This window comes from Seriola aureovittata, chromosome 12 (assembly GCF_021018895.1).
Source record: "Seriola aureovittata isolate HTS-2021-v1 ecotype China chromosome 12, ASM2101889v1, whole genome shotgun sequence".
Taxonomy (NCBI): domain Eukaryota; kingdom Metazoa; phylum Chordata; class Actinopteri; order Carangiformes; family Carangidae; genus Seriola; species Seriola aureovittata.
The window spans coordinates 8,109,005-8,134,864 of NC_079375.1; the positions used below are offsets into that span (position 1 = coordinate 8,109,005).

Here is a 25,860-nt window from a genome sequence, read left to right on the forward strand (position 1 = left end):
CGCGAGACCCACGCCTCACTAAGCCAGAAAACACACACACACACACACACACGCACGCACGCACACACATGCAAAAAACATCTGGGCACTGATGTTCAAGGACACACACACACACACACACACAGACACACTAAAAAAAGATGACTCCGTTTGCCTAGAGATACAATCAGACTGTCAGTCGACTGGGGGCAAGGTAATCTTATTTGAGATCTGCGGTGATAGTCAACATGTATTTAATACCCACCCTGCCCACTTCCACCAGGTTGGTCACCATGACGATAGCTGCCGTGTTCTCCTGCCAGACCATCCTCCAGAAGTCAAAGACTGTCTCCTGCATGGGGCCTTTGAGAGACAGAGAGACAGAGAGAGTGAATTTTGCCCTTAGAGATTCAGAGAAGAGCACATTCAAACGTCTCCTGATGAAACTGTTCATCAGGCAGAACTGTCAGGAGAATATATAACTGCTTGTCATAAAGCCAGACATGATTTCCCTTTCCATTTAGCACCTACCCCGCTCTTGAGGGTGGTCCACATACATTTAAATTAATAGGCCTTTTTTTTGTCATTAGACTCTTATAATAAATGTGGACCTGAAGTTTTCAGGATTCATTACATTCATGGACCGCCAGACAACTCTGAAGTCAGGGACACAACATATATTGTTAGACTCCATTGTGCTTTGCACAGTATCTGGGTTATATTTTTTAACAGGAATTTATCTTTGAATAGGAAAACTCCAATGAATAAAAAGAGAAGATTCTATATTCTAATATTCTATTATATTAATACCATCAATCAATAAATATCAAACTCACTGTTTTTAACTTTTTTAAATGTATATTTTGTCTGAAAACTAAGACGTTAGTTTTCATAAAATCTATTTAAAGTCACATTTGATGGATGAAAAGTGTTACATAAACAACATTTATTACTGTGAATAATACATAAACAGTATGGTGGACACCCAAACATTACTCCTATATGTGATTGGTGAACATCTCATTCCAAACTCAGAGGCATTTTTTAATATAATATATATATATATATATATATATATAATATAACAGCCTCCACTTCTCTGGAAGACTTTCGTTGACGAGGTTTTGGAAGCTGGCTGCAGAGATTTGCTCCCACTGAGCCCAAAGACCATCATCAGTGATAGTTTGATGTCAGGCAAGCTCAAAGGCGCCATTCCAGTTCATCAGAAGGGTGTTTGGTGGCGTTGCAGGCAGGGCTCTGTGCAGCCCAGTTAACACTGAACTGAGAAAACCATTTTGTTTATGGACCTGGCCTTGTGCACAAATGTTAAAACACAAGTTGGAAAATATGCTACTGTCTGCAATATCACTGATTTCACCTTCATTGGAACTAAGGCACCTAGACCAAATCACAAAAACCAGCTCTAGAAAAACAAAAAAGATACTTTTATCTCCTTTTCATTGTGTGTAGTGCATGTCAGGGTATATTACATGTAAGTCTTCATGTTACTAGCAGTTCGCGCAAAGATCTGCATAACATGGACAGAGGATGGTAAAAGGTTTATTCTAAATACTATAATACACAATAACAATTTCCATCAGTCTTTTTCTCATTCTGTGTATCTCTCACTATATTTACTTATGATTTATATAAGTAACTATATCTGTTTAATTCAGTGTGATATTCATCACCGCATTCTTCTTAATCTACTTTACTCTGTCCATGTACGCGCCATGGCAACATGCTTTTTCATCATCACATCATGCCAATAAAGCTTCTGTCTGTGTTTTCAGAGGCAAACTGACTGTCAACTCACACACAATATAAACACAGGGGATTTGGAGGTATTACAGTCCTACATCGACAATGCAGTTTATAGAGTATTTTCCCCTCCATTTTCACTCCTCGGTTCGAGCACTGAAAAAATTATTTATAGAACTTTCTACAACAGATTCATCGCAAAGTGCTTACTCTACAGCAGAAAGCTTAAATACAGATGAAAACAAGAGAGTACAAATTAATCACAAATTTCAAGATGAGGCTAAAGCCCACGCCTTTATGTGGGAGTGTGTGTGTGTGTGTGTGTGTGTGTGTGGCAAAGCTCAAAGTAATTACCACTACACCTCATCTGTTCAACACCAACCTTTCCACCGAACCGGACCCAAACGTGCCTGGTGAACATCGAAATAAATGAGCAAAGAGCCGTTCAATGCCTCTAATATTTAAAACTTCACTGAGCAATAATTGCGGATTGATGGGAATTTAATTATTATTCTGGTTAATTAAAATTATTAATATTAGTTTTAATCAAGCACCAAGCCGAAAAAAAAAAAAAAGAATTGCTTCTGACAAATTAATTAGTAAATGCAAATCTCGGCAGTTGTGCATTCTCCTGCGTTGGCCCGAACTACCTGGAGACATGACAATTTATGCAGACCCACACAGAGACACAGGCTAGAGACACAACATGGCACAGACACAAACTAATAGTGTTTTTCTGCCTTGTCATTTATTAAGTAAATTAAAAAACCTTTAGGCCGCCCAGACCTATTAAAAAAAAAGGCCATGTCAAAACAGTCACAGTGCTTGCCAACAACTGATCTTTACATTTGGTCAGCTTCTTAGTTTTCATGCCCCATTCACTGACATCTATCATCTTATAAATTTCCAGTAGATTTTTCTTTTTGAGCATTTTTGGGGGGCCTTTCTGTTTCTATGTGATAGTGGACATCTAACAGGTGGCGGAAACAAAGGGAGAGAGAGAGAGCAACAAACTTCCTCAGTGGAAATCCAACTGCGACACAACAGTATTTGTTATGCACCATTACCACGAAGCTGCGATTGTAAATAGCTTTTATTGTGGAAAATGCGTATATATATCCTCACTACCTGAGCAGGGCAGAGTGCTTCACAACGCCTTCGCTCAGTCAAACACAGACTATGGCAGCTGCCTTACAAGGCAGTGGCTTGGCCATCAGGGACAATACAGGGTTCATTGTCATGCTCAAGGACTGGGATTATTTGCCTTGAAAGATTTGTCTAAAAAAAGAATACCATTATAAAAGATATTGAATTTAAAAGAGACATATTTTGAGAGCTACTATGTCCAGGCTCAGGCATGTTCATTCTGTATTAACACTTAGTTGACTGTAGTTGAGTTAAATCTAAACTAAATCAATCTAAATCAAAACTCCAATCACTGCTTATATTGCCTTGAGGAATGAAACACTGAGGTTGGTCTGTTCGATATGCATGGCTGGTAATATCCATCCAGGGTCCTGCATGTGTCCATTATAACCTGACACTGTAACTGTACACTGCACAGTACTGTTTGCTGCTGCATCTCCCTCTGCCACATCAACCTTTTCCTTTTTACTTTACCTTCGTATTGTTGGTCTATGCACGTTCATTAAGGGGGGATTAGTTCTGCAGCAGAATGAGGTTGCTGCTCAGATTCTTTGAGAGCTCCCTCAAAACCTTTTCTGCCAAAACTAATTCTATAACCATTTTCTATAAATCATCAATTTCTTGTTGTTCTTTCTGACATCGCAGCGTTGCTCGCTTTGCAGAGAGAACACATTTCCTCTTGAAATAAAGGTTTTATGTGTGTGATCGGTAGCCAAGTGGTTAAGATGCATACTATAACCACAACATCATCGGTTGGGGACCTTTGTTGCTTGTCCGCCTCCTCCTCTTCCTCCTCCTCTATCTCTCTCCACCTTCATTTTCTGTCTATTTCTCTACTCTCACTGTTAAAAGAATGGAGGGTTTTTATTGCATATAAAATGAATGTAACAGAATCTAGTAGACACCAGTTGCAGTAACCACTGCATCCTTTTCTGTTATTGTACTATTTGTGCTCCTCATTGGCTTATGTCTTCTGCAACAACCTAATTTCCCTCAGGGCATCAGGGAAGTGTCATCAACATTTTACTCACTTGATTGATCAAGCCATGTTTGATCTGCATTCTATGATGCGTAAACAGCTCTTGCCTGTCTAGCCTCTAATTGTACTCAAATACAGCCTCGTGTGACATAGTTTAAAATCACTTCTATTTGTCACAAACTCCACAATGAAATTTACAAGACTTTTTGGCTGAAAAAAAAAAAAGATTCAAAATGAACCATCATTTCTACAATCATGTTTCTGCTGCCAGCCTGCTCGTGCTCGTCTCTCCTCGGAAAACAAGAACATTTTGCAGGGTATAATAGTTGTTTTTTTTGGGGTTTTTTTTTTTTTTAATTGAAGAATGAACTTCTGCTGACTTCCCAATTGGATATCTAGAAATTTGGAACAAAACTCCTCTATATCTTCCATTTGTATTCCCTCACTTCCTCTGCTATGCATGTGGTGGTTTGTCTTGATTTTAACTATAGGACCTCAATCTCCAATTCCAGTCACTTCTATTCTCTCCAATAACTACCCAACCTGATTGAGCTGCCCACTCTGCTGCCTCCTACACTTGTCCCCGAGGGAGGATACACACTGCTGAGAAGTTTGAGAGAGGGAGACTGAGAAGCAGGACAGCTGGTGTGTAGGACTTCAGTAACACAATAACACTTGGCATTATATGGTAAATCATCCAATGGGAGACGCTTGCCAAGCTTCAGCCAGCCAATTTATGTTTCCATATGCATGTGGCGATGGAGAATAGGTGAGGAGGAGGTGCTGGGCAGAACTGAACTTGATGACACTCGAAAGGAAGTGAGCATGGCTTGTGATGAATAGGTGGCTAAGAACAAATGGATCTCAAACACAAACAGTAGCTTCCAAAACAGAAGGACACTTCAAGTCTCACTGTTTTGGTTTTTACTGGGGAAAAAAAGCTCAATTTGAGATGGGTTTGGAACAGACTTTTACACAGATTTGGATCCAAAAGTTGACATGTCCCCATCTTGACATCAGTGGACACTCATCACTGCAGCTAATGACTAGGAAATAAAGTTCTTTTGCGATCATCAAATCTCTGAAAATTCACTAGTAATAGAAAGTTGAGAGAAAATTGTGAGAAAGCATGAAGCCTGCTAGAAAACAGTGACATTAGTTGATTTGTGAAACTCTTGAAACGACCTGCATTTTACATCCTGACCTCGCGTGATTACGTCACTAATGACTTTCTATCAGGAGGTAGTACGACGTTGTAATAACAACACAAAACCTCTTATTGTGGACCTAAAGGTAGATGGTTGGTGAACAAAGAAACTGTGACTTTGAGACTGATGTTCACACTGAACATTAATTTCTTTAAACTGTGATCTCATACAACTTTTTTTTCGTTTTGTTAGCTTGTTACCTTGCAACTGACAATGGGCTGAAGCAGTGTTAGCGGTTGTGCTAAGGCAAACTATCGTTCTCTGTATGGACAAGGTTTCAGGTTTCTTTTGTCTCCTCCTGTCCCCATGGAGATTGGTTCCATAGGTTTATGATTTATGAAATCCAAGCTGTCTGAATCCATTTTTTGAGACTGTCTATGGCACTGTCAAATTCCAAGGTGGAAATACTCAGCTGCAGTGTTGACTGCTTATTTCACTCATGATATTACAATGATATGAACTTGTATAATATAAAAACACCATGTCAACAAGGTTAAAAACTTGACTTTCATTGGTGGGGGTCTTTAAAACACAAATCAACACATGTATAGATTCATAGCAATGTCATTGTCTTTATAAAAGGCCCTTGCTGAGTGTCTGCGTACAGTGTCAAAGACCTAAGCCACAGGTTATTGGAGAGAGCTACAAGAAGAGAGCAGTGTTTCTAGTGCGGTGTGCATGGAGCTGAGTTGGAGAAGTTTGGAGGAGTCACTTCACAGAGGAAGAACACCAGTAGGAGCTTCACTTCCAGCTGTCAGAGAGCTAATGCTGCTGCAGCCGGCTCTGTGTTTTGGGACCAGGCCCGTTCCTCCTTTAAGCAGCAAGGAGTGTGACAGCTGTAGAAATCCCCCAGCCAGGTACGCCACAACACTCCTGATGAACATACGTGCATACACACTCACTGGCAAACACGGGCTATGTTCCCCTCTTGCCCATTAATATTACATGCGGCAGACTTTGGCATAATGTACACTCACTTATCATTGATTTGCTCTCTCTCTCTTTCTATCTGCCACACCACCCCCCCCCCCACCCCCACCCCCCCCCGCGCTGGGGTTTGAGATGTTAACCTGTAAATAATAAAACTTTTGCGCTGCTGGTGACATTTGCTGCTTGTGAAGGAGGGGAGGGAAGAGCAGAGACGGCTGGAGGGGAAAGCTTGATGAAATTGAACCCCTTCCTGCATCATGAATATTTTCCACATCACCAGGAGGATGCAGGCACTTATCAGAGCTGTTTGTACCCTGGCTTCAGTGTAATTCACAGTCTCAACCAGGAAGAAGCTCATGTCTGATCGGTATTTAAACGATCCGCAGGACATAAAAATGGACAGAGGCAAAGCAGGGGAGAGGGCAGCGCCGCATGCTGGAACTCAATCTGCTAAGTAGGCGAGCTGCTGTTGGTGTCGCTGAATTACTAAGAGTCAGTTGTTGTAGTGCTGCAGCAAAAAAAAAAAAAAAAAAGTCCTGGATGAGAGAATGACCTACATAATGATGAGCAGAGCTTGGGTGATGAGGCTTTTATGGAGTGACAGCTGCTCTACCTGCCATTGTCACCTTGACAGAGCAAAGGGACTCGTCAATAAACCGCCAACTAATGAGTGCCATTGTAGTTTATAGCATAAGAGAACGGGGACAACGTTATCCCACACGTCTGTCATATTAAGCGCACCCTCAACCACCTCCACAACCAATTTATGACAAAAGATTTTTTAGCTTATCCAGCACTATTGCGGGTCTCATCACTTTCTGAGCTCCCGCTGGTCCCGGCGGACTTGAGTGGAAAGTGTCACTCACTGAAAACTTTACTGGGGGGGAGAGAACAGACTACTTCCCCATTTTCAGGCAACTGTGCCAATGCCCAGGTGCTCTTTTCAGGTGCTCCAGTATGCAGTTTGTCTGACTGAGAGAGACAGGTCTGTGTCTGGCTTTCCTATCATCTCTGGCTGCTCTTTGCCTCAGTGTCAGCAGACTGAGCCTTCCTTCCTGTCAGTCTGCCGGAGCTGATGATGAATTATAAAAGGGCCTGCTCTCCCAGAGAATACAGATGTTTCCACACACACACACACACACACACACACACACACACACACACACACACACACACACACACACACACACACACTTCCACTCTTTCGCATTGGATGGCTCTACACTGTGAAAAGCTTTATCGTGACTGCGATACAGTCAATGGAAAATGAGGACTTATTATGCAAGCTCAATGAGAAAGCAGGGGCTAATTAACTTGAATGGAAACACGTTTGGCTTCTTGAGCTTTTCATCTCAAAGAAGGTTTCTGTTTGCAATATTTTCTTTGACTGCTAAACTCCATGTGCATATTTTTAAATGAAATATAGAACGCTCTTAATGACTATAGGACAGTTATAGGGAGTCATAATAATCCATCTGAAATCCTTTCAGAGGTGAACGTGCCAGTTAAAGCCACTTGTTTTTGTGAACCGACGCCCCCGCAGGAGAGAGTCGCCACTTGACAGACGGCTTGGTTTTGAGTGTTTGACTCGGTGGTCAGTATATAGCAGGTGCTGTGCATGCAAGCAGACAGACAAACTGAGCGGCCTCCGCCTGATTGGTATGCCATCTCTTTCTGGAGTAAGAGCAAACAGAGGGTTGTTTTAATTGAGACACTGAGGAAGAGAAGCAATGCACTAATAAACAGGTAATTATGCAACTCCCAGCTCCGCCAAAGCAGATTGTGAATCCATTAAGGCCTCTTCGCAAAAACGCCTCTTCCTTTTTTTCTTTTTTTTTTCCCCCTCCACCGATTTTCTTTTTTTTTTTTTTTTCCTAAAGTGGTATGCAAAATCTCAATGCATGCAGCCCTCTTGTGGGGGAGTGAGGCTCTCGACGCAAAATTCATAACAATTAACCATCAATCAGACTTAACCTCTGGGGTCATGGTAAGTGCTCCTCGCCCTGCGAATCTGCCGGCCAGATTAACACAGTGACAAAATGTGCCTGTACATGTCAGCTAATCCATTTATTTATTCAGCTTTCTCCCAGACTGCCTGATTAATCGCTCCCACACCACCGATGGAAGGAAAGAGGGAAAGAGACGGAGAGAGAGAGAGAGCATGCTGCTCTGCTTGTTCAGAGGTGTGTAAAAGTGTGTGTGTGTGTGTGTGTGTGTGCGTGCGCGCTGAGCGGCAACAGATTTCCCCGAACACACACTTGACTGAGCATCAAAGAGTAGTTTGCAAGAGCGTATGTAAACAACGATGGGGATGTTCAGAAAGATATTCGTGAACACCTGCACACATCCACCCACACCACTCCCCAACCCCCCCCCCCCCCCCCCCCCCCCCCCCAACCACCACCACCACCACAAACAAGCAGACAACCTTAAAATCTCCTGCACATTCCAGCCCAGAGCGCCTCGCCAATTTTTAGTCAGAAACTTTTATTCTTACCTTGGGTGGCGATGTAGTGATTCGGCCTGTGGTAGCCCTGAAAACAGAGAACGAGAGAGTCACTTCACTTCCCTCCCACTCGTAAAAAGACCAGATGACGTGAGGTCATTTATCTCACTAAACACACGCTGACTATGATATTTTGTTTGTGAAGGTTCACCCTTACATCCCAACTCATCACAAACAGCACTTTACATCACTGAACAGAACAGATTTGAACTGTATTGAATCCCAGTCGACAGCTGTTGCCGTTTCAGATTGCCCCCTCAGAGCACTGCTGCTCCACCTTAAGAGGAATTGTTTGAGGAATGTTTCTGCAGCTCAAGAAATACTGTGCACAGTCAGCCTGCCAGCTGTTTGCCTGCTACTGTACAACCATTCAGTTCTTTGTTTCAACATCTGACATTGAGTGAGGGAAAATGCACGGGTAAAAAGCTTGTGACGGATGCTCCTGGATGCGAGGTGCATAAACACTCTCCATCACACACTCTATATGCAGCACACCTCTGGAGTAAGCAGCCAAAGTGTTGATAATCCCCAAGATACAACTAACAGCACTGATCTTCACAACAGGCCCCTAGTCTCACGGATTACTCTAATCCCTTCAAGTTTTTATTTGTGCAATTCCTTGTCTTCTCTCCTGAGATATGAGGCAGGAAACAAAACATTAGGACTTAAAGGCTCTTCCCCAGCCCTGCCTCCTCTTGATTGTCCCACTCCCCACCTCCCCGCACCCACCCCTGCTGCTCTGCTTATCTCACTCATATTCAATTTAACTTGGACTGTGATTAACGCTCCTCCAATGAAGGGAGAAAGACACAAAGGATATTTTCCTCACTCGCTCTCTCTCATCCACAGGGCTCCTTCAGCAATTCAGCTGTCCTCCATTTTTAATGACTTCTTTATCTCTGGACTGAGGAGGAGATTTGTTTGTGCTTTCATGTATGTTCTGTCAAGTAAAGTGGAGGCCCAGTACGGCGTCGGATTAGAGAGGGAGAGACAGAGAGGAAGCAAGGGCCCTGACAGTGACTGTCAGGTGAGTAGAGCTTACTATAAATGGACTCGCAGCTTTTTTCTGAGCATGTTACATTAGGTACACAAGAGTGTTTCTCCAACACGGAGATAAATGCAGAAACATCAGTGAAATTATTAAGTGAACAGGATTTGTTTCCACGGATGTGTAAATTACTAAAGAGGAATCAAATATATGTCCTGCTCTTTGTATTTTGCTGCACTGCTTATTACAATGATCATTTACATTAATTCTTTCCAGTAACAGTGGGATGTTGAATGTCTAAAATATGCAGTATGAAGTGTTTTCGCCTGTGGGCATGAATTTGTATTTTCAGTTTGAATATCATTAGACAGCCCACTTCTGCGAGTCTGGGGTGCCAACCATATCACCTGGTAAATTCATTTATATACGACTTATTTGCTTTCACAGATACATTTACAAGAAAATAAAGAAGAAGTGCCGTCTTCATCTTCTTCTCTGGCAATGTTTCATCCTCATGCTGTACTACATTAAAGGCAAAGAGCAGGGTAAGCCCAGATTACTAACAGGGCAACGGGAGTTACTGCCCCGAGGCCCCATAACCTTCAGAGCATATTTGTGTGTCAGTTGTTTTGTGGTAAAGGAGACCCTTGAAAATGAGCTGGTTCATCTCACGGGGTTCATCCTACTAATAAATGTATACAATTGTAATTTCAATTAACAGCAATAAGCATAACAAGCAGACTAGCTACTGAAATGGGCCCTAATTGGCTAGATTGTCCTCGCATCTTGAATATCAGCTGTTCCCAAGATAAATCTTATGATCAGTTATACGATACAATACAGGCCTACATGTACATTTTTCTGTAACTCTTGCAGTTTTGTGAAATTTTTCTGACTTTCTTCTAATTAGTGTCTTTTCCTTCAAATAGAACAAACAAATCTATCGTGTGTTTAAAGATAAAATCTGACGTTAATTCCAGGTCGTAACCGGTGGCAAGAGGTTTTCTAGTAGACACAGACTGGTTTAAAGGGGCCACAAACCAAAAAAAGGTAAAAAAAATAAAAAAATAAAATAAAATGGGGGCTGTGGGCCAAAACCAAAACCTTTCCATTTGCCAAAACGAAACCATAAACATTCTGCTTAAGTTGCCAGGACCAGCTAATGTGAGGGAAAACAAATAAAATATGTTTCCTCATTATGTTGATAAAAGATATAATCTGGTTGGTTTCATGTTATATATGAAGCATATCTGCCTGATGCAAATTAGTTGTAAAAGAACATGAACATTTCAGACACAGGGGGTCGGGGCACATGACTGGCTTGATGTGTGTGCGTGCTTGCAAATTCTATCAAACCACTGCATTACCTCAGTATGCCACACACAACCCCAGCAAAGCTTTTTGCGCCCCATGTGCGCAGAAAGACAACTCTGCAGAACACAGGCCATTATGTTATGTTTCCTTGCCTCCCAAATGCTTATGAAAATACTCAATCAGCTGAGGAGAAGAGAAACATACCCGCCTGCCTCTGCTTACTCATACATGACTCGAAATAATCGGCAGTATAATAGAGTACAATAACAAACACTGTGGGAAATGTTCTACACATAAGAGTTTATTGGGCAGGACAAGCTTTTAGATGGGTTAAAAAGCTTTCTGAAGAGCAAAAACATCATTACCCATCTGCCTGCATTTCTACTAAGTACTTTTCCCAATGAAGCTGGCAGAGCAGTGCAAATCCTTTTTTTTTCTCCCCCCATCCTCTTTAATATGCGTATATTCTTATCTTATAATGGGGCGCTCTCTATTGTGAGAGTCTTCTCCGCAGCATCCCTTTTCGCAGCATAATGGACCATAAACTGAATGGTAGGAAAGGTAAATAATTTAAGCCCCCTGCATTTGCTGTGGCACACCTTGCATTATGAATTTATGTTTGAAGGCGTAACAAGAGATTACAAATTACCACATTAGAGGGGCGGGGGGAAGAGAAGATGGGAGACGGAGTGAGATTTCTCTCCTAAGCAGAAAACCACTTAGGGAGTCAGGTACATCACCAGCCCATTACACATGGAGTGGAAGCATCTGCTCAAAGAGGCCAATGAGCTGCTGTGATTGGTCACATCCTGCTACTAACACTGCTATTAACAGCAAATCAGGTCAGATCAGGAGGTTCCATACTGTCTGAGCTAAGTGAGTTAGATCTGTTTTCAACGGGAGGTATGTCTCACGCCACTTTTTAATGACTTTTACTTACTGTAAAGGTATGCTGTGTCACTTAGGTGCATGTAAAAGCCGCGCTGCAAGTACTCTCCTGTGGTAAGAAGTATAACTAAATCTCTGTACAGGAGATAACTGCTGCCTCTAGTTTGATTCACTGCTCTGTTGAAGAGGTTTTCCAGTGGAGGAGAAGGCAGCTGCCTGATATAGATATGAAGCAAGAGTGATGCTGATACGCACCCTGCAATCTTTTACAGACTGCCCTTGCCAGGAAAAATGACAACACGGGGGTTGTTTGTTGAAATACTTAAAATGACCTCTGTTTACATTTTTCTTACCAGAAACCACTTAACCACAGCAGAAGCAAAAGCGGCAGTAGTGCAACTTTGTTATTGTGCAGCAAGGCATCTTAGTAAAGAAGAGGAGGGTGGGGTGGGAGGGGTGGATGGACAGCTGGGCGTACAAATAGTCCGTCTTTGTCAGCAGAGATCGCAGTTTGTATCACAGTTACTACTGGTGTCTTTTCACCATGACCATAACTGTTCCCTCGCCTCCACAAAGTGGTTTTAGTTGCCTAAACTTAACCAAACTTTAATCATAGAGGTGGAGAGTCGGAGGAATCTCATATTGTGACAGTAAAATCTGTTTCTATATATGTTTGGTTTATTTTAGGTATGACGAATTGTGGAATTCTTTTTGATAGATAAAATTATTCAAAGATAAATGTTACAATAAAGTAGCAGATTAACTACAATGATTTTCACTTGTTCTGTGTATGTTCTTTGTTTCTGACTGTGATTGTTCAAAGCAACATATTGTGCTCTCTTTGTGTATCTTGTGTTTTGTTTCAGTTTTATCCAATGTTATAACTTCGCTAATTAATCATCCGTGACACTTCTCCCCCCATTCCTTCTCATTTTTGGTTCTCAAAATGTGCTTGAGCTGTTGTTCAAAGCAAAACCCAAAACTATAACCTCAGTTCCCCCTTTGTGCCCGTTTGGCTTTTCTGTCACCCAGCGCTGTCAGCCTCTGATCTTTATTGCTCTTAATATATCCAATAAATGGAGTGATACAGCAGCCCTCTAAAGTTGAATATAAAGGCAATGTGTGCATGTATGAGTGTCCCTGTCTGTGTGTGTGTGTGTTTTTGTGATGGGCAGGCAGCAGGGGAAGCGCAGTCCCTAAGGCTCCCCCGTGACCGCGGCACCAGCGCCCTCTCTCTCCCTGAGAGGAAGCGCAGTGACCTTTGCGTCGGTGGCGCTGGCTGGTGTGTGTACTTACATCAACGTAATTTGCATTAATGTAATCGGAGCTCTGTTCCCCCTCCAGGGCCTGCAGCCTGACACGGGAGTGATCATCTGGAAGAGAGGCAGAGAGGAAGAAACCAGCATTGAATTAATCATATTAACGAGGGCATCAGGAGAAGAAAAGGGGGCGAGGGACGGAGAGGCAGACAGTAAAACACAGCAGCAAAGAGAGGAAAGTGGTGATGGACGATTGGAAGAATGAGCAGTGCAATTAAAAAGTGGAGCTGTAGAAATGCAACATGGCTGCTGTCATGTGACTTAGCGTACAATGATGCTGCTGTCAGTTTAAGACCTTGATGATTTGGACCAAATGAAATCAAGACCAAAAAGTTGTAATCAAAATTGTATTTTTGGAGGGTACTGACCTTACTGGAAGACTTAAAAAACTTTGAATGAATGGTTAGTAATGTGTGAGCATAATGCAAATGCATTATAATAACCCACAACACATTTACTTTGAGTATACCGTATATACCCTCATTCACACCCAAATTAAAACACCAATCGGTTTTCTAAAGTTACGTAATGTACCTTCAAAACCAATAAGTGATGAGACAATCACCAAAGGTTGATCTTCAAGGTTTTACAGCGACAGCAGTGATTCAGTTGAAGGAGGGTTAAAATGACATTTCCAATCAGCATTAATTGGCAAATTTGCATCGCGGCTCAGCTCAGGTTTGGATAAGTAGCAGGAATTAATTGTGAAATCAAATTTTACATTTTCATAAACACTGCTGAGGCTACATGTTATGTGCCATATGCCGCACAGCTTATTTCTCATAACTGAGAAAGACACTGCAGGAAGATGAATATAAAAGTAGATTGGAAAGGTCAAAGCTGCTCTCGTTGGCTGATAATAAAACTCTGTTTGAGCAGCTTATAGTTATCCAGAGTCACAAGACTGGCCAATAAATCAGCCAGAAGAATGGGAACGGCACACAAAAATTCATGAGCGCTGAGGAGGTGCTTTGTACACACATGCAATAATATTCCCATATCGGTTCTTCATGCGGTTCTCATCCTTCTTGGCAGAGTCCCATGGCGCTGACTGTCCTTCAAAAAAGCTCTGAAAAGACAGAAAACAGAGAACAGAGAGGGGGGAGATGAAATATGGTGTCATGTGTGAGCACTGTAAATGATAACCAGGATAAAGAACACAGTCTTCCTCTTTCAGCTCTAAAAAAGAAAAAAAAGAGGGGGAACATTGTAACCCAAAGGAAGACACACAGAGAGAGATATATTCACATAATTATTAGACATGAAACACAGGGAGGATGGTGTATCCCGGGAAGCTGTGTCAAACAGCGAGTACCATTAGGGCAGAGGCGGCGGGAGTCACGCTCAAACCTCTCCCCCTGCGCCGCTCTGCCGGGCGGAGCCACCCCAGCGGCTGTCTGTCTGCCTCATCTGAAGGACTCAATCAGCTCGTCGCGGGGAAAAATAAAGCCAGCTCATCGTCTGCAGATCAAAACTGCTCCGCTCAGATTACCCTCATGAAATATTTATCATCTCTTGCTGGGGAGATTTCCATTCTGATGGCACACCAGGCACAATTAAGCCAAATTATCAAAAATACATCTCCACTGCCAGTCCACCGCTGTTCAGCAGGGGCGGGTGGGGTGGGTTTGGCTCCAAGCCGGCTAGTCTGGGCAAAAACATGTTATTGTTCTGACTATTCTTTTTTTTTTTTTTAATAGGAAGTTAATGCACATTTGAAAAGTCAGCTGATACATCAGAATGCAGGCCATCTGCAAATAAAGATCTGAGAGCATTTATCGAAGGTTAAACAGTTTGTTTGGAGAGTTCTTTTAGTGTGATTAGCCAGTCTGAGAGAGCTGGACGCACTGTCTTCAATCATCACTGCTCTAGGAGTTGATGGTTTCATTCATCTCGGCGCCATGGCAGGCAGCGGGCCATTTGTCTCGCAAATAAAGGCCTTTCAGACACCACACAAGGACATATTCCTGTATTAAGTCCTAAGGATTAGTGATTTCACTGAGAAACAGCTTTAATATGCTAAAAATACGTCCCATCCTTCCAGTGAAGATGGAAGCATGTCTCAGAGATAGATTACATAAGCCTCTCCTCCTGTGGCAGTATGTCTTGAGTAAATGCACGGGCCAATGTCATTCTCTCTGTCACTCTGAAGGATACAGGGCTAGTATTAAGCATCCGAAGACAAATCATCTTCAAGCTGAAAGGCGATACCTGGCAACTTTATAATCGTTCTCTCTTAGACTGAGTGACCCTGCCTGTCCCAGGTGCTACAGTCTCATTCCTCCAGCTGTTTGAGTCCTAAACTCAGAAAAAAATATATAATTACGGTGATCAAGTAATTTGTGTCCAAAGAGAGAGAAATTATTATTACAGTTTTAAATTTAAAGGCTAACACACCCACACAAGGATAAATTGGCTACCTGAAATTCACCAGACAGTAATGGAAAAACAACGGATGGCTCCATTTTTGTAGCAAAGGTGTGTGATGTGTTTTACTTCACCGCATCTGCAGGTAGTTTTTCACCATCCCTTGAATTATTCCCATTGGCCCACATCCAACTTAGTGCGTTTTTAATTACAGGCTACCTGCTGTACTCTAGTCCCAGCACAGTTTGTCTGCATCGCTGTTTCTTTGTCCGTGACTGCTTATTTGAAGTTTAAAGCACATTGCTTTCTCTGCATACAACCACTATGGGAGAACCTACATAAAGGCGGGAACAGAGCACTTGACATACACGCCATGGCAAAGTTAAAAATAAAAGGGGGGGGGGGGGGGGGGGGGGGGGGGGGGGGGGGGGGGGGTGTAACACAAAGAAGCAGAATTCTTTCTTCTGAATTAATTAATCATCTAGTGTGTGAGAAAAGGAGACTCATTCAAACTGACTAGTGTTCACTTGTAGTTGGAGCTTCGAGAATTTCAGGATCACACACTGGGCTAGTAGCAAACCGCCCCCATCCCTCCCACCCCCCGCCCCCCCCATCCCCTCACATTAAAACAAGCTGAAAAACAAGTGGAGCACAATGACAACATCACATTTTCGATGCAGTTGAAAGTTGTTTTCTGCTTCCTGTTTGCTCACTAAAACTGTGTCTCAACGTGCAAAAGAATTTAGACATGCAAAATATTTTGTTCTAGTTTATATCAAACGTGGCTTCATAAAGCTTTTGCAAAAGTATACACCTCAAGTTTGCAAAATGTGAACTGTGTTTTTCCATTTACCATTCATATCATCTATCCGGTAGTCCACATTGGTTGGTTTAGCTATGTGATAATGAAACACTAAAACATTTGTTGACCCGCACCTCAGCTGTAGTATAGTGTCAGGAATTGCTGGTTTGAGTCATTGATATCTCCCACATCAATCGGTTTTCACATTAGTGAGTTATTCTGGTTGTATTGGAAGTACGTATGCTTTTGAAAAGCTTTGTAAAGCAACATCTGAATGAAGTCTTGGAGCATTCATGGATCTCACTGTTCCTGATTGAAAGGGAAAGACTTCAAAGAGACACACATTTTACACATTTCATCATCTGCACACTGTCAAACAGTTTAGTAACTTTGCGTAGCTTCTGTTGGTAAATGCCCTTTTTCAGATGTGATCATATATGTGAGATGTTTTTAATCCCACAGGGCCCTAAAGAAAAAAAAAAAAAAACAGCCAACAAGCACCATCAATCTGTCAGGTTTGTGATATCATCTACAAGTCTAAAAAAAAAAAAAAAAACTCACAAATAACCAAAAGTATTGGCTTACCTCGTTTATCTGATCCAAAGTTAACGTACAGAATAACAAGAAGCATGGGTCAGAGAGAGATATAGTACAGTGTAAGTCAACAGGTTTAGAGGTGCACTATAGGCTCCAATCTTTCATCAAAAATAAACGGTTAAAAAGGGCATTAACCTTAGGACAGATTGATGTAGAGAAGACAGCAGCGGAGCACAACATACAAATGAATCGCTCTAGCCAAGAGAGAATGAGCTCCGTTATACACTGTAAGCATCCCACACACATCCCACTTCTTTTTCTTTTTTCTTTTTTTTTGCAACAGGCGGTTGGCAGTTGTGGACAGCTAGGTGACAGCAGGGTAAAGGGACGGAGGCCAATGGTTCGTTGCGGCGCTGCTTCCTGTTGATTGACTGTTATGCGTTCGGCCGCGTGAACCCAAAACACCTTTATCCATAATGGATTAGGCCCGGAGGGCAGCCCAAAGCACTCCAGCCCTTCAATGATCTGATGCTACAGGTAGCAATGGGAGGCTGCATTATTTAATTCTGCCGTCATGAGGGGGAAGAGGGGAGTTAATTACTGATAAATCTGGCCCACACATAGTAGAACTAAACAGGGAAGGAGATGAAGGGGCGGGAAAGGAAAGCAATGAAGGAATGCGGTAGGTGTAGATAAGTAAGCTGCAGTAAAAAAAAAGACATGAAGCAAGGGAGAGCACATAAGAGGTAAAGGATGTAAGCGGGGAGGAAGGAGAGAGATCTGATGCAAGTTAAAAAGAGAGAAGGTGAGGATGGGGAAAGGTGATAAAGATAGACAGAAGATGTAAGTATAAAAAAGTGGCAATGCTATCAGTGAAAAGGGTCAGTGTGATGTGAGATAGACAGACTGAAGTGATACAGATGAGATATTTAAAAAGAAGGATTTCAAAAGTATAGCTTGAAGCCACTCTGTTACAACCTGGCATCAGGGTGAGACGAGGCTGTCTGGTGTGGTGCTTAGGAACGGCAAGGAGGCTGGAGTGCCGCCAAACCCTGCCTGCCTCCCCCACACTAATGAGAGGAAATGAGAGTGATGCTCTTCTGGGGAAGAATCTTTTGTTTTGGTGTCAGCAAGAGGCATGGTGTCAGATTATGGATGCTGTTGTGTGACAACAGTCTTAGGAGAGCAGCGGGCTGCCATCGCCGGTTGCCTAATCAGACCTGATTCAGACGGGGGTGGGGGTGGGGGTGGGGGTGGGGGTGGGGGTGGGGGGGGCTAATACGCAGCTAGCTGTTCCTCACACCTTTTTAGGGTGAATGTTTTTTTTTTTTTTTTGCATTTCACATTAGTCTATAGCTCAGACTCCAAGGGGAACTGGGACAACAGCATTTGACTCACCAGCACGCGCACGCACGCACGCACGCACGCACGCACGCACGCACGCACGCACGCACGCACACACACACACACACACACACACACACACACACACACACACACACAAATGCACAGTCGCTGCGAACAACATGGAACAGATGAACAACAAAACGAATCACACCGTAAACACACTGAGACAGGGTACATTAACAATTTATCATAAAAGTGCATCTGGGGAGAAACAAAACAGTTCTGCTGTGTGGTGCAAAACAGAGAGAGAGAGAGAGAGAGATAGAGACAGACAGAAAGAGAGAGAGAGAGAGAGAGACAGATACAGAGAAGGCAACACAGATGAAGCCTCGTATTAGACTGATAAACATCTCCACTAAAGAATCTCCATGGAGACGTTATAAGTCTACCACCGGGCTTTATTTGTGTTTGTAACCTTTATGATCGGGGGTGGGCTGACAACTTGGGTTGCGTCCTACCTCGTACTCCTCCTTGAAGCCGTAGCCCTCGGCGCACTTCATCTGGGTGATGTGCTGGAGGAGGTCTGCCACTCGGATGGCCGGGTGCAGCTGACCCGTCTGGTATGGCACATCGACCGGCTCCCGCTTCCTCAGAGAGTGAGTGTGGGACTGCACCAGGCTGCTGGTGTCGCTGCCCATGTTCTGGCTCTCGTCTGTGGGACACAAACACAGGGACAGGCCAGGGCAGGTCAGGATGGAGAGGCAGGAGCTTACCTTGTGTGACTTATTAGTAATTTTTATAAGACATGTACGGGGGACATAATGCTTGAAGCAGTAAATGTCAGTGGTACTTCATGAGTTTATTGCCATACAAGACTAGATATGCGTTCTCTTGGTGTTGTCAATCTTCTACCAGTCCGTATCTCACTTGCAATTGTCCCCATTAACAGATGGCACATTACCTCATTTACTGTTAAGCATTATGTCACCACCCTCCAGATTGACAAACAACTCTCAGCTAGTAATCTGTTTGTTATGGATGGTCATAACAACACAACATCATTGAGTAATATGATGAGTCATGTGGTGAGAAGGTTCAGGTCCATCTGTCTCAGTGTGTGGCTGGAAAACATTTAATATCACAGGCCTACTGTACTGTACAAAAGCCTATAGCCATTCAAATATGAGGCTCTTCAGGTAAAGCGCTTACACTATGAGCATTGTGTGTGCCCTCAACTGCGAGACACAGTGTAGAGCGATTGTAAAACTCCACATGAAGATGCTGTAAAACAACAAGTTTACTTTTTTCTTTTTTCTTTTTTTTTTCTTTTTTCTTTTTTGTTCACTGGCAGTACAGTATGCCGGTTTGGGCTGCAGCTCATATTGCAAATCAGAGTCCATTCCAGCTCTTTCATACTGTAATCCAGTCAGTGGCAGACATGAGGCACAGATGCTGTGGGGAGCCAGCGGACGATGGAGGGTGTCCATAAACATGGAGGAGGAGGATGTGAGGGGGTGCGGTGGGCCACAGTGAGCATGTTGCAGCAGGCACCGTCAAAAGCATCACACAGACACAGCGTGAATTCGACCCCCACCACCCATTGTCCCCCCCCCCCCCCGAAAAATGAAAAGAAAAAAACAAAAAATTCAAACCTAAGAAAAAGAAAAAAAAAACAAAACAAAAAACAACCCAGGAGGGAAGCGGAGATGGGAGGAGAATGCATGGGGTGATGCTGCCATGGGGCACTGTATGTACTTTGACCATGCTAGGCTAATGGTGGCTTGGTGGCACGGTACGGAGGGTGGTGAAATGCTAACATGTCCACTGGTCATGCAATAAATGTCGTAATGTCCATGTCAGAAGCAGCCTCTCACTGTCGGCTCGCTTTCTGAGTAAACACCACCTCCTTCCCCCAACCCAGGGCCCACTTGGGAAAACTTACCATTAATGGGCACTTTTTAGATAGCAGATACATAAGAGGTTACGTATGTAAAGAGAAAGAGAAGGAGAAGAGAGAGGAGAGAGGGGATAAGCAACAATACAGCATGAGAACCTGTTACAGTAGAGTGTTTTAGAGCTACGCTATAGGGCAAGATCACATGCCTTCCCTAGTCCAAACTGCCTAGGTAGAAAGCCTAGTCAAGGGGGGGATGTTGAGTGGATGGATGGGGCAATTTCAACAGTGCAAGACAAAAGTAAAAGAACAAAAACAAGGAAGTCATGGATTTCAAGGGAGAAAATAATGGTGAAATACTGGTTGTCTTTGGAACAAGCTCTAATTGTTTCCGTATCTGTAACTTGCACATTCTAATGATGCCAATTATTTTTTGAGTATTCTGACATTTTGAATTTCTTTCTCTAATTGCTATAATTATATTTGCATGTGCTAGTGGTGACACCTGTATTTATACCATTTTTTGTTTTTTAAAAAAAAGGAATGTGCGATGAAATCAAAAAACATTACCAATCCTCTATGATCTAATCAGTTTTGATCATTAACCTCAACTGATGAGACAATGCTGTGACTGAATGTGTCACAACTGGAAGCATGTAACCTTTTCTGGCTGCCGTAATTTCATGTTAATTGTTTCATGCTTTATTAAATGTGGAACTAACATAAGCAGCTGTCACGGCAGCGATGATGAAAGACGCTGCTTCAAGTTACACTGATGTGAAAAAAATGAATAAAAATACGGCCGAACTGTAAGTTGTGTACTTAAAAATGCCGTTATGGTGCTTGTGGTGAAGCTGGAGTAGAGTTGCTTATTGCGTCTTTCTTCTTGGCCTTGAGTATTAAATTATTACAGTTCTAGTGCCCCACTTAGTAGCAGCATTATGTGCTCCGCTGGTAGGAAAGCATCTGCTCATATAAGATGCTGCACTTTGGGCTGCTCTGCATATTCAACAAAGGCCAGTAATAATTAACAGAAGAACAAAATGCTTTTTTATAATTCTATTTTATCACTGAACAGGATGAATAAACACTGGCAAAACCAAAACAAAAACAAGTAGGTCACTAGCAGTTAGCCAAAGGCAGGGGGAGCGACATTAAAAAGAATAATAGAAAAGGTTGTTGTTTTGGAGGGAGGGAGGGGAGTTAAATGCGTAGTGAGGAGAGAGGGGAGGGAGGGAGGGCAGCACAGCTAATGCTAGACTTTACATGTTTAGACCGAACGCAACCCTTTTTGAAAATTTTTGGTGAGGGGGGGCTTTTTTTCTGTCTCCCTCTCACACTGATTTCTGTTTGTGTCTCAGTGCAGCTGCTATGGCTTCAGCACACTGTAGCCTTGGCGCTGGGGCAAACTGCCCCCCCCAAAATTCCCCGTGCCCCCCTTCGACACTCCCCCACATCCAGTCCACATGTCTGTCCATGCATATGAGAGGTCAAACACGTATGTGACATCACACGCACGACACGCAATGCGGATGGGATGGAGTGAAGCCAGCCTCAGCCCAGGAGAGGAGAGCCCCCTCGTTTGACGCGGAGGGAGAGGAGGAGGGGAGGAAGGAGGAAGAGGGTGAGAGGAGGAGGAGGAGGAGGAGAGGGAGAGAAGCAGCAGGCAGGTATGAAGGTGAAGAAGCCATCTTTAGTAAAAGAGCCAACCAAAACCAAAAATGGAAAAAAAAGTCTGTGCTTTTTTTTTTGTTTGTCCTCACAGTTACGTCTTCAAGCAGCCATCTTATGAATGTAATGTACTGTAATTCTCTTTAACATTGAAGTAAGAAGAAAATATTCAACAGCAATGGGAAAAGAAAATGTGTCTCACCTAAGATAGCAGTTGGCACAAAGGGATCTGCTCATACCCCCATAACAAGTGCAGAAGTTGGAGGAGGAAAGAGAGTTGCAGTAAATTAAAGAAGCCAAGATAAGTCCACAAAAAACAACAATAGAAAAAAATCACAGACAGTTTTTTGGTTTCTTGCCAAGCTGCATGACAAGAAACCTATCATATTTCTGGAATAAAAAAAAAAAGCTAATTATACAGCAAGTTTAGTTGATTATAAATCTAGCTGCCCTTTACTCCATCTAATCAATGAGCTGTGATCTGATTACATAAGACATACAATTATGGATAGTATTTGGTGAAATTGAAGTCATAATTGAACAGCTAAATTCCATCTTGGTAAAGTGATAGAAAACATTTTGTGTTATAACCAGAGATGTAGCGAGGGTGCAAACCCATCTAAAGTCAATTTATCTACCTTCTCATTTGTGAAATCGTCGTCTAATTTTTAAAGCACATATGAACTCACATTACAGCCTTAGTCTGTAATTTACATAAAAAAGAAGTCGCACCAGAAACGTAAAACTAATTAATACTCATTTGAAAATATTCTCCTATTAATTTATCCCGCTACTTTTGCAGGTTACATGATGACTGAATTTCACACCTTCTGGTGTCAGTCAACATCACTGCACATTTCCTAAGCACTCCTTTGTTGACATACAGGATAAACGTGAGGAAATACAGTGTATGTTTACCTGGGTAGTAGGAGTTGGTGGGGATGGAAGTACTGAGAGTGTTGGCTTTAGGCAGCGTGAAGGAAGAGGGTGATGAACCAGCTACAGATGGAAAACAAAGAACACAACACAAGGCATTAATAGTCTAGTATTGCTTAATAGTGGACGAGGTATTCAGAACTTTTTCTTCAAGTAAAAATAGCAATATCACTGTATGAAAATAAGAATTGCATTTGTGCTCTCAAAATTACATGAAAACATGTTTACTCACGTACCTTAGGGCAAATTGTGTTTTTTAGAGCACAAACAAAATTCCATTCACCTCCATTGTATGGCAGTGGCAGCTGAAATCTCAGAAACCTTGAGCAAATTAAACTACTTTGCTAGGAGGTAGGAGAGAAATGTGTTTCTTTGTCATTTGGTCGAATGGACCCTTCAAATAAAAGTATAAAAATATTAGAAGTAAAATTTACTCAGCCCCCTGGAATCCAGATTGAACTGCGGCCATTTTTGCTGACTGTCTGTGCATTCATTTTTGTCTTTGTTAAGCACCGTCTAAACCACATGCACGGTTTCTTGTAAGTCCGGCTTCTCATTTTGTCAATCTAACAAAGTGCCCAAAAAGCATAAAAGGCATATAATAATATCTTGTTTCTTTACCAACAGTCAAGTCAATATCATGGAACATCAAGAAAAATTGCAAATACTAAAATCAATAATGGATTTTTTTGCCTAAAGGAGCTATTTGTAAGTTTTTCTATCGCTACAGAGCTAATGTTAGCATTAACAGCTGTTTACTTACCAGTCTAGACAAAACGATGTGAGTTGAGTGTCAAATTTTATTCCTTTACTCATCAAGAGCTGTCTCCAGTGGGGGGAAACAACTGTTTTGTTTCGCTTCTATTTTCTATCACTTCTTTTCTTCTACTGAAGCTAGCATGCTAACAAGCTAGCCTTGTCCTGGTCAGCCTGTCTCGTCACTTTCCGATGCTGAGTCACTGTAGTGTCCAGTCTGCCCTGGAGAATTAGCCCTAGCTCAGCGGGCATGTTATAAACTCTTATATTGTAAATGCAATGATGGCGGAAGCTGTCAGCAACATGGTTAAGTAAATAGTTGCTAATGCTAAAGTTCGCTATGTAGCTATAGCAAAACTTATAAATAGCTCCTTTAAAATTAAAATGGTCCCTGTCAGGGTTGAATTGTATATTAATGAATTATTATTACTGACTAACTACTACTAGTACTGACGTTATATACTACTTTATATACTGTTGATAAGGATATAACATATTTTTACAAGATTTATATGTATAATCTTAATTTGCAAAATAACTGGGAACTCCTGCTGTCTAACAAATTTGGTGCAGTAAAAAGAAAAACAGTATGAATTACCATAAAATAGAAGTGGTAAAGTTTAATCACTCCAGAACTAAGTGTTAATGGAAATTTCCCAGTACTGCGTTTGCTGTACCAGAGCAGAGCAGTTCTCATATGGACAATGGAGCAAATGCCCATTTTGCCATTTGGTCTGTCACCTGGTCTCACAACAAAATAAGGGCTTTTCGTGCAATGTCAATAGAGCCAACTGTCACTAACAGGGTTTGTGTTATAAGTGCAGTATGTTCAGGAGTAGGCTATAATCTGCCAGCCACGATGTTTTGAGCCAAAATGACACTATTGACAGTCATGTAAGGTCATGCTAGAGCGTACCAGAGCTTAGAGTACAATATAGAAGACAGGCAGAGTACAAACTAATGCATTTAAATCATTGACGCTGGCAGACAGATTTGAACACCCTACACTAACAGACAGTTAATCAAGGTCAGAGCATCTTTGGGGCTCATCCCCTGCAGGGGTGTGGAGACAGAGGCTGCCGCAGAGTTTTAATCTGATGGTTTTGGCTGGGATTATACCGGGTCAAGCCCTGGGTACAGACTTAGCCGAGCTGTCCATCAACAAAGTATTAACTTTAACCTGGGACGGAGAAAATTAATAGGTTATTGCACCGCAGCACATGTAGTAAGTGCTGTGTATTTCCTCCGTGAATTGAAGACAGAACAGAGAGTTTAGCACCTCATGCCAGACTTCTAGTAGTGTTCATGTTTACTGAGAAGCTTTGAGGTCAGTTTTGGGTTTTCTTGTCTTGCTGTCTTATTGATCAGAATACCAGACCCCCTTCCGGCTATTAACAAGCATTTACACAGCTATTACCACAGCTGAGCCACTATAGTGCGGGTATCATCAATGGAATCCTTAAAGTAAATTATTGATATTGCTGATTTAAGTTCACTTTTACCTAATTTAACAAAAAATTAATTAGAGAAACTGAATAAATTTAAAAAGGGAATGTGTAAAAAGGGGTAGAACAAACCCTTGAGGGCGTGTGAAGAAGGATGAAAAAAAATGAAACAATCTTTCCCAAAATCATATCAAAGTCTTTTCTGTCAAATGAAAGTAAATTCTCTTCAGCTGTTTTGAAGAAGCCGTTTCCCTACTGACTACCACAAGCGCTGGTAACAACGGGTAGTTTTTCAAAAGCGACAAAATTACTGTCAAATCATTTGCACTGACTGAATAAAGTCTCAGTTAGAACAAGGCAAAAACAGAAAAACAAAGGGATTCGAAGACAGTTCTTCATTAAAAATCCATTTTCAAAACTAATTTATGCAACTAGTTGTGGTAAGTGATAAAAAAAGAAAGAAAACACCTTTATCATGGCAATAAAAAAAGAGTTTTGACTCCCATTGTTCTGCAAAATTGGAGATTTTGTGCAGGGGAAAGTCAAAACAATTATGATTCCATGACACGCGTGTTCAAATGTTGAAAATTTAAAACCAAGATTGAGGTTCATTGTAATCCTGAAAATGTTCCTGACTCCACAGTTGACTTGGAAGAAGACCACATCACATTTTCAGCTTGCCCCAGTGTGAATACATCCTGTGCAGCCAAGTTTGATTTCTTTCTCACCTGACCAAACCAAATAAATTGCTTCCAGCCTGCTCGGCGTGTGTGACTGCAAGAAGGCAGGTAGGCTGATGCTGACCCGTCTTACCTCGGCCGTTGAGCGTGAGGGTACACTCGCTGCGGCCATTGAGTGTGAGCGCACACTCGCTGCGGGTGTTCAGCGTGTGGTTGTGCGTGTCCATGAAGGAGAGTGCCTCGTCACAGTTGGTGCCCTGCTCTGTGTAGCTCTTGTCCATGGAGTTGACCATCACTGTCATTTCCTGGCGGGTGCTGTTCAGTGTCTCCTTACGCTTCTTAGCCAATTTCCTTCACAGGGGGAAGACATAAAAACAAACAATCAGACAAAAACCAACAACGACTGC

General features: G+C 42.3%; 1 protein-coding gene across 9 annotated transcripts in view; it reads right to left on the reverse strand.

Moving 5' to 3' along the window:
- The window catches only part of LOC130179264 (receptor-type tyrosine-protein phosphatase mu-like), a 149,780-nt gene that overhangs the window by 15,716 nt on the left and 108,204 nt on the right, over nt 1–25,860 (reverse strand). For 5 of the 9 annotated variants that reach the window (XM_056392138.1, XM_056392142.1, XM_056392139.1 and 2 more), the window contains 9 exons: nt 25,587–25,804; nt 22,555–22,635; nt 21,839–21,865; nt 20,014–20,025; nt 18,590–18,783; nt 14,000–14,087; nt 12,996–13,072; nt 8,501–8,537; nt 245–342 (listed from right to left, as the gene is read on the reverse strand). In XM_056392138.1, the coding sequence (XP_056248113.1) occupies nt 245–342; nt 8,501–8,537; nt 12,996–13,072; nt 14,000–14,087; nt 18,590–18,783; nt 20,014–20,025; nt 21,839–21,865; nt 22,555–22,635; nt 25,587–25,804 (832 nt within the window). The remainder of the gene's footprint in view (nt 1–244; nt 343–8,500; nt 8,538–12,995; nt 13,073–13,999; nt 14,088–18,589; nt 18,784–20,013; nt 20,026–21,838; nt 21,866–22,554; nt 22,636–25,586; nt 25,805–25,860) is intronic. The other 4 variants (XM_056392144.1, XM_056392140.1, XM_056392145.1 and 1 more) reach the window with 2 other exon arrangements.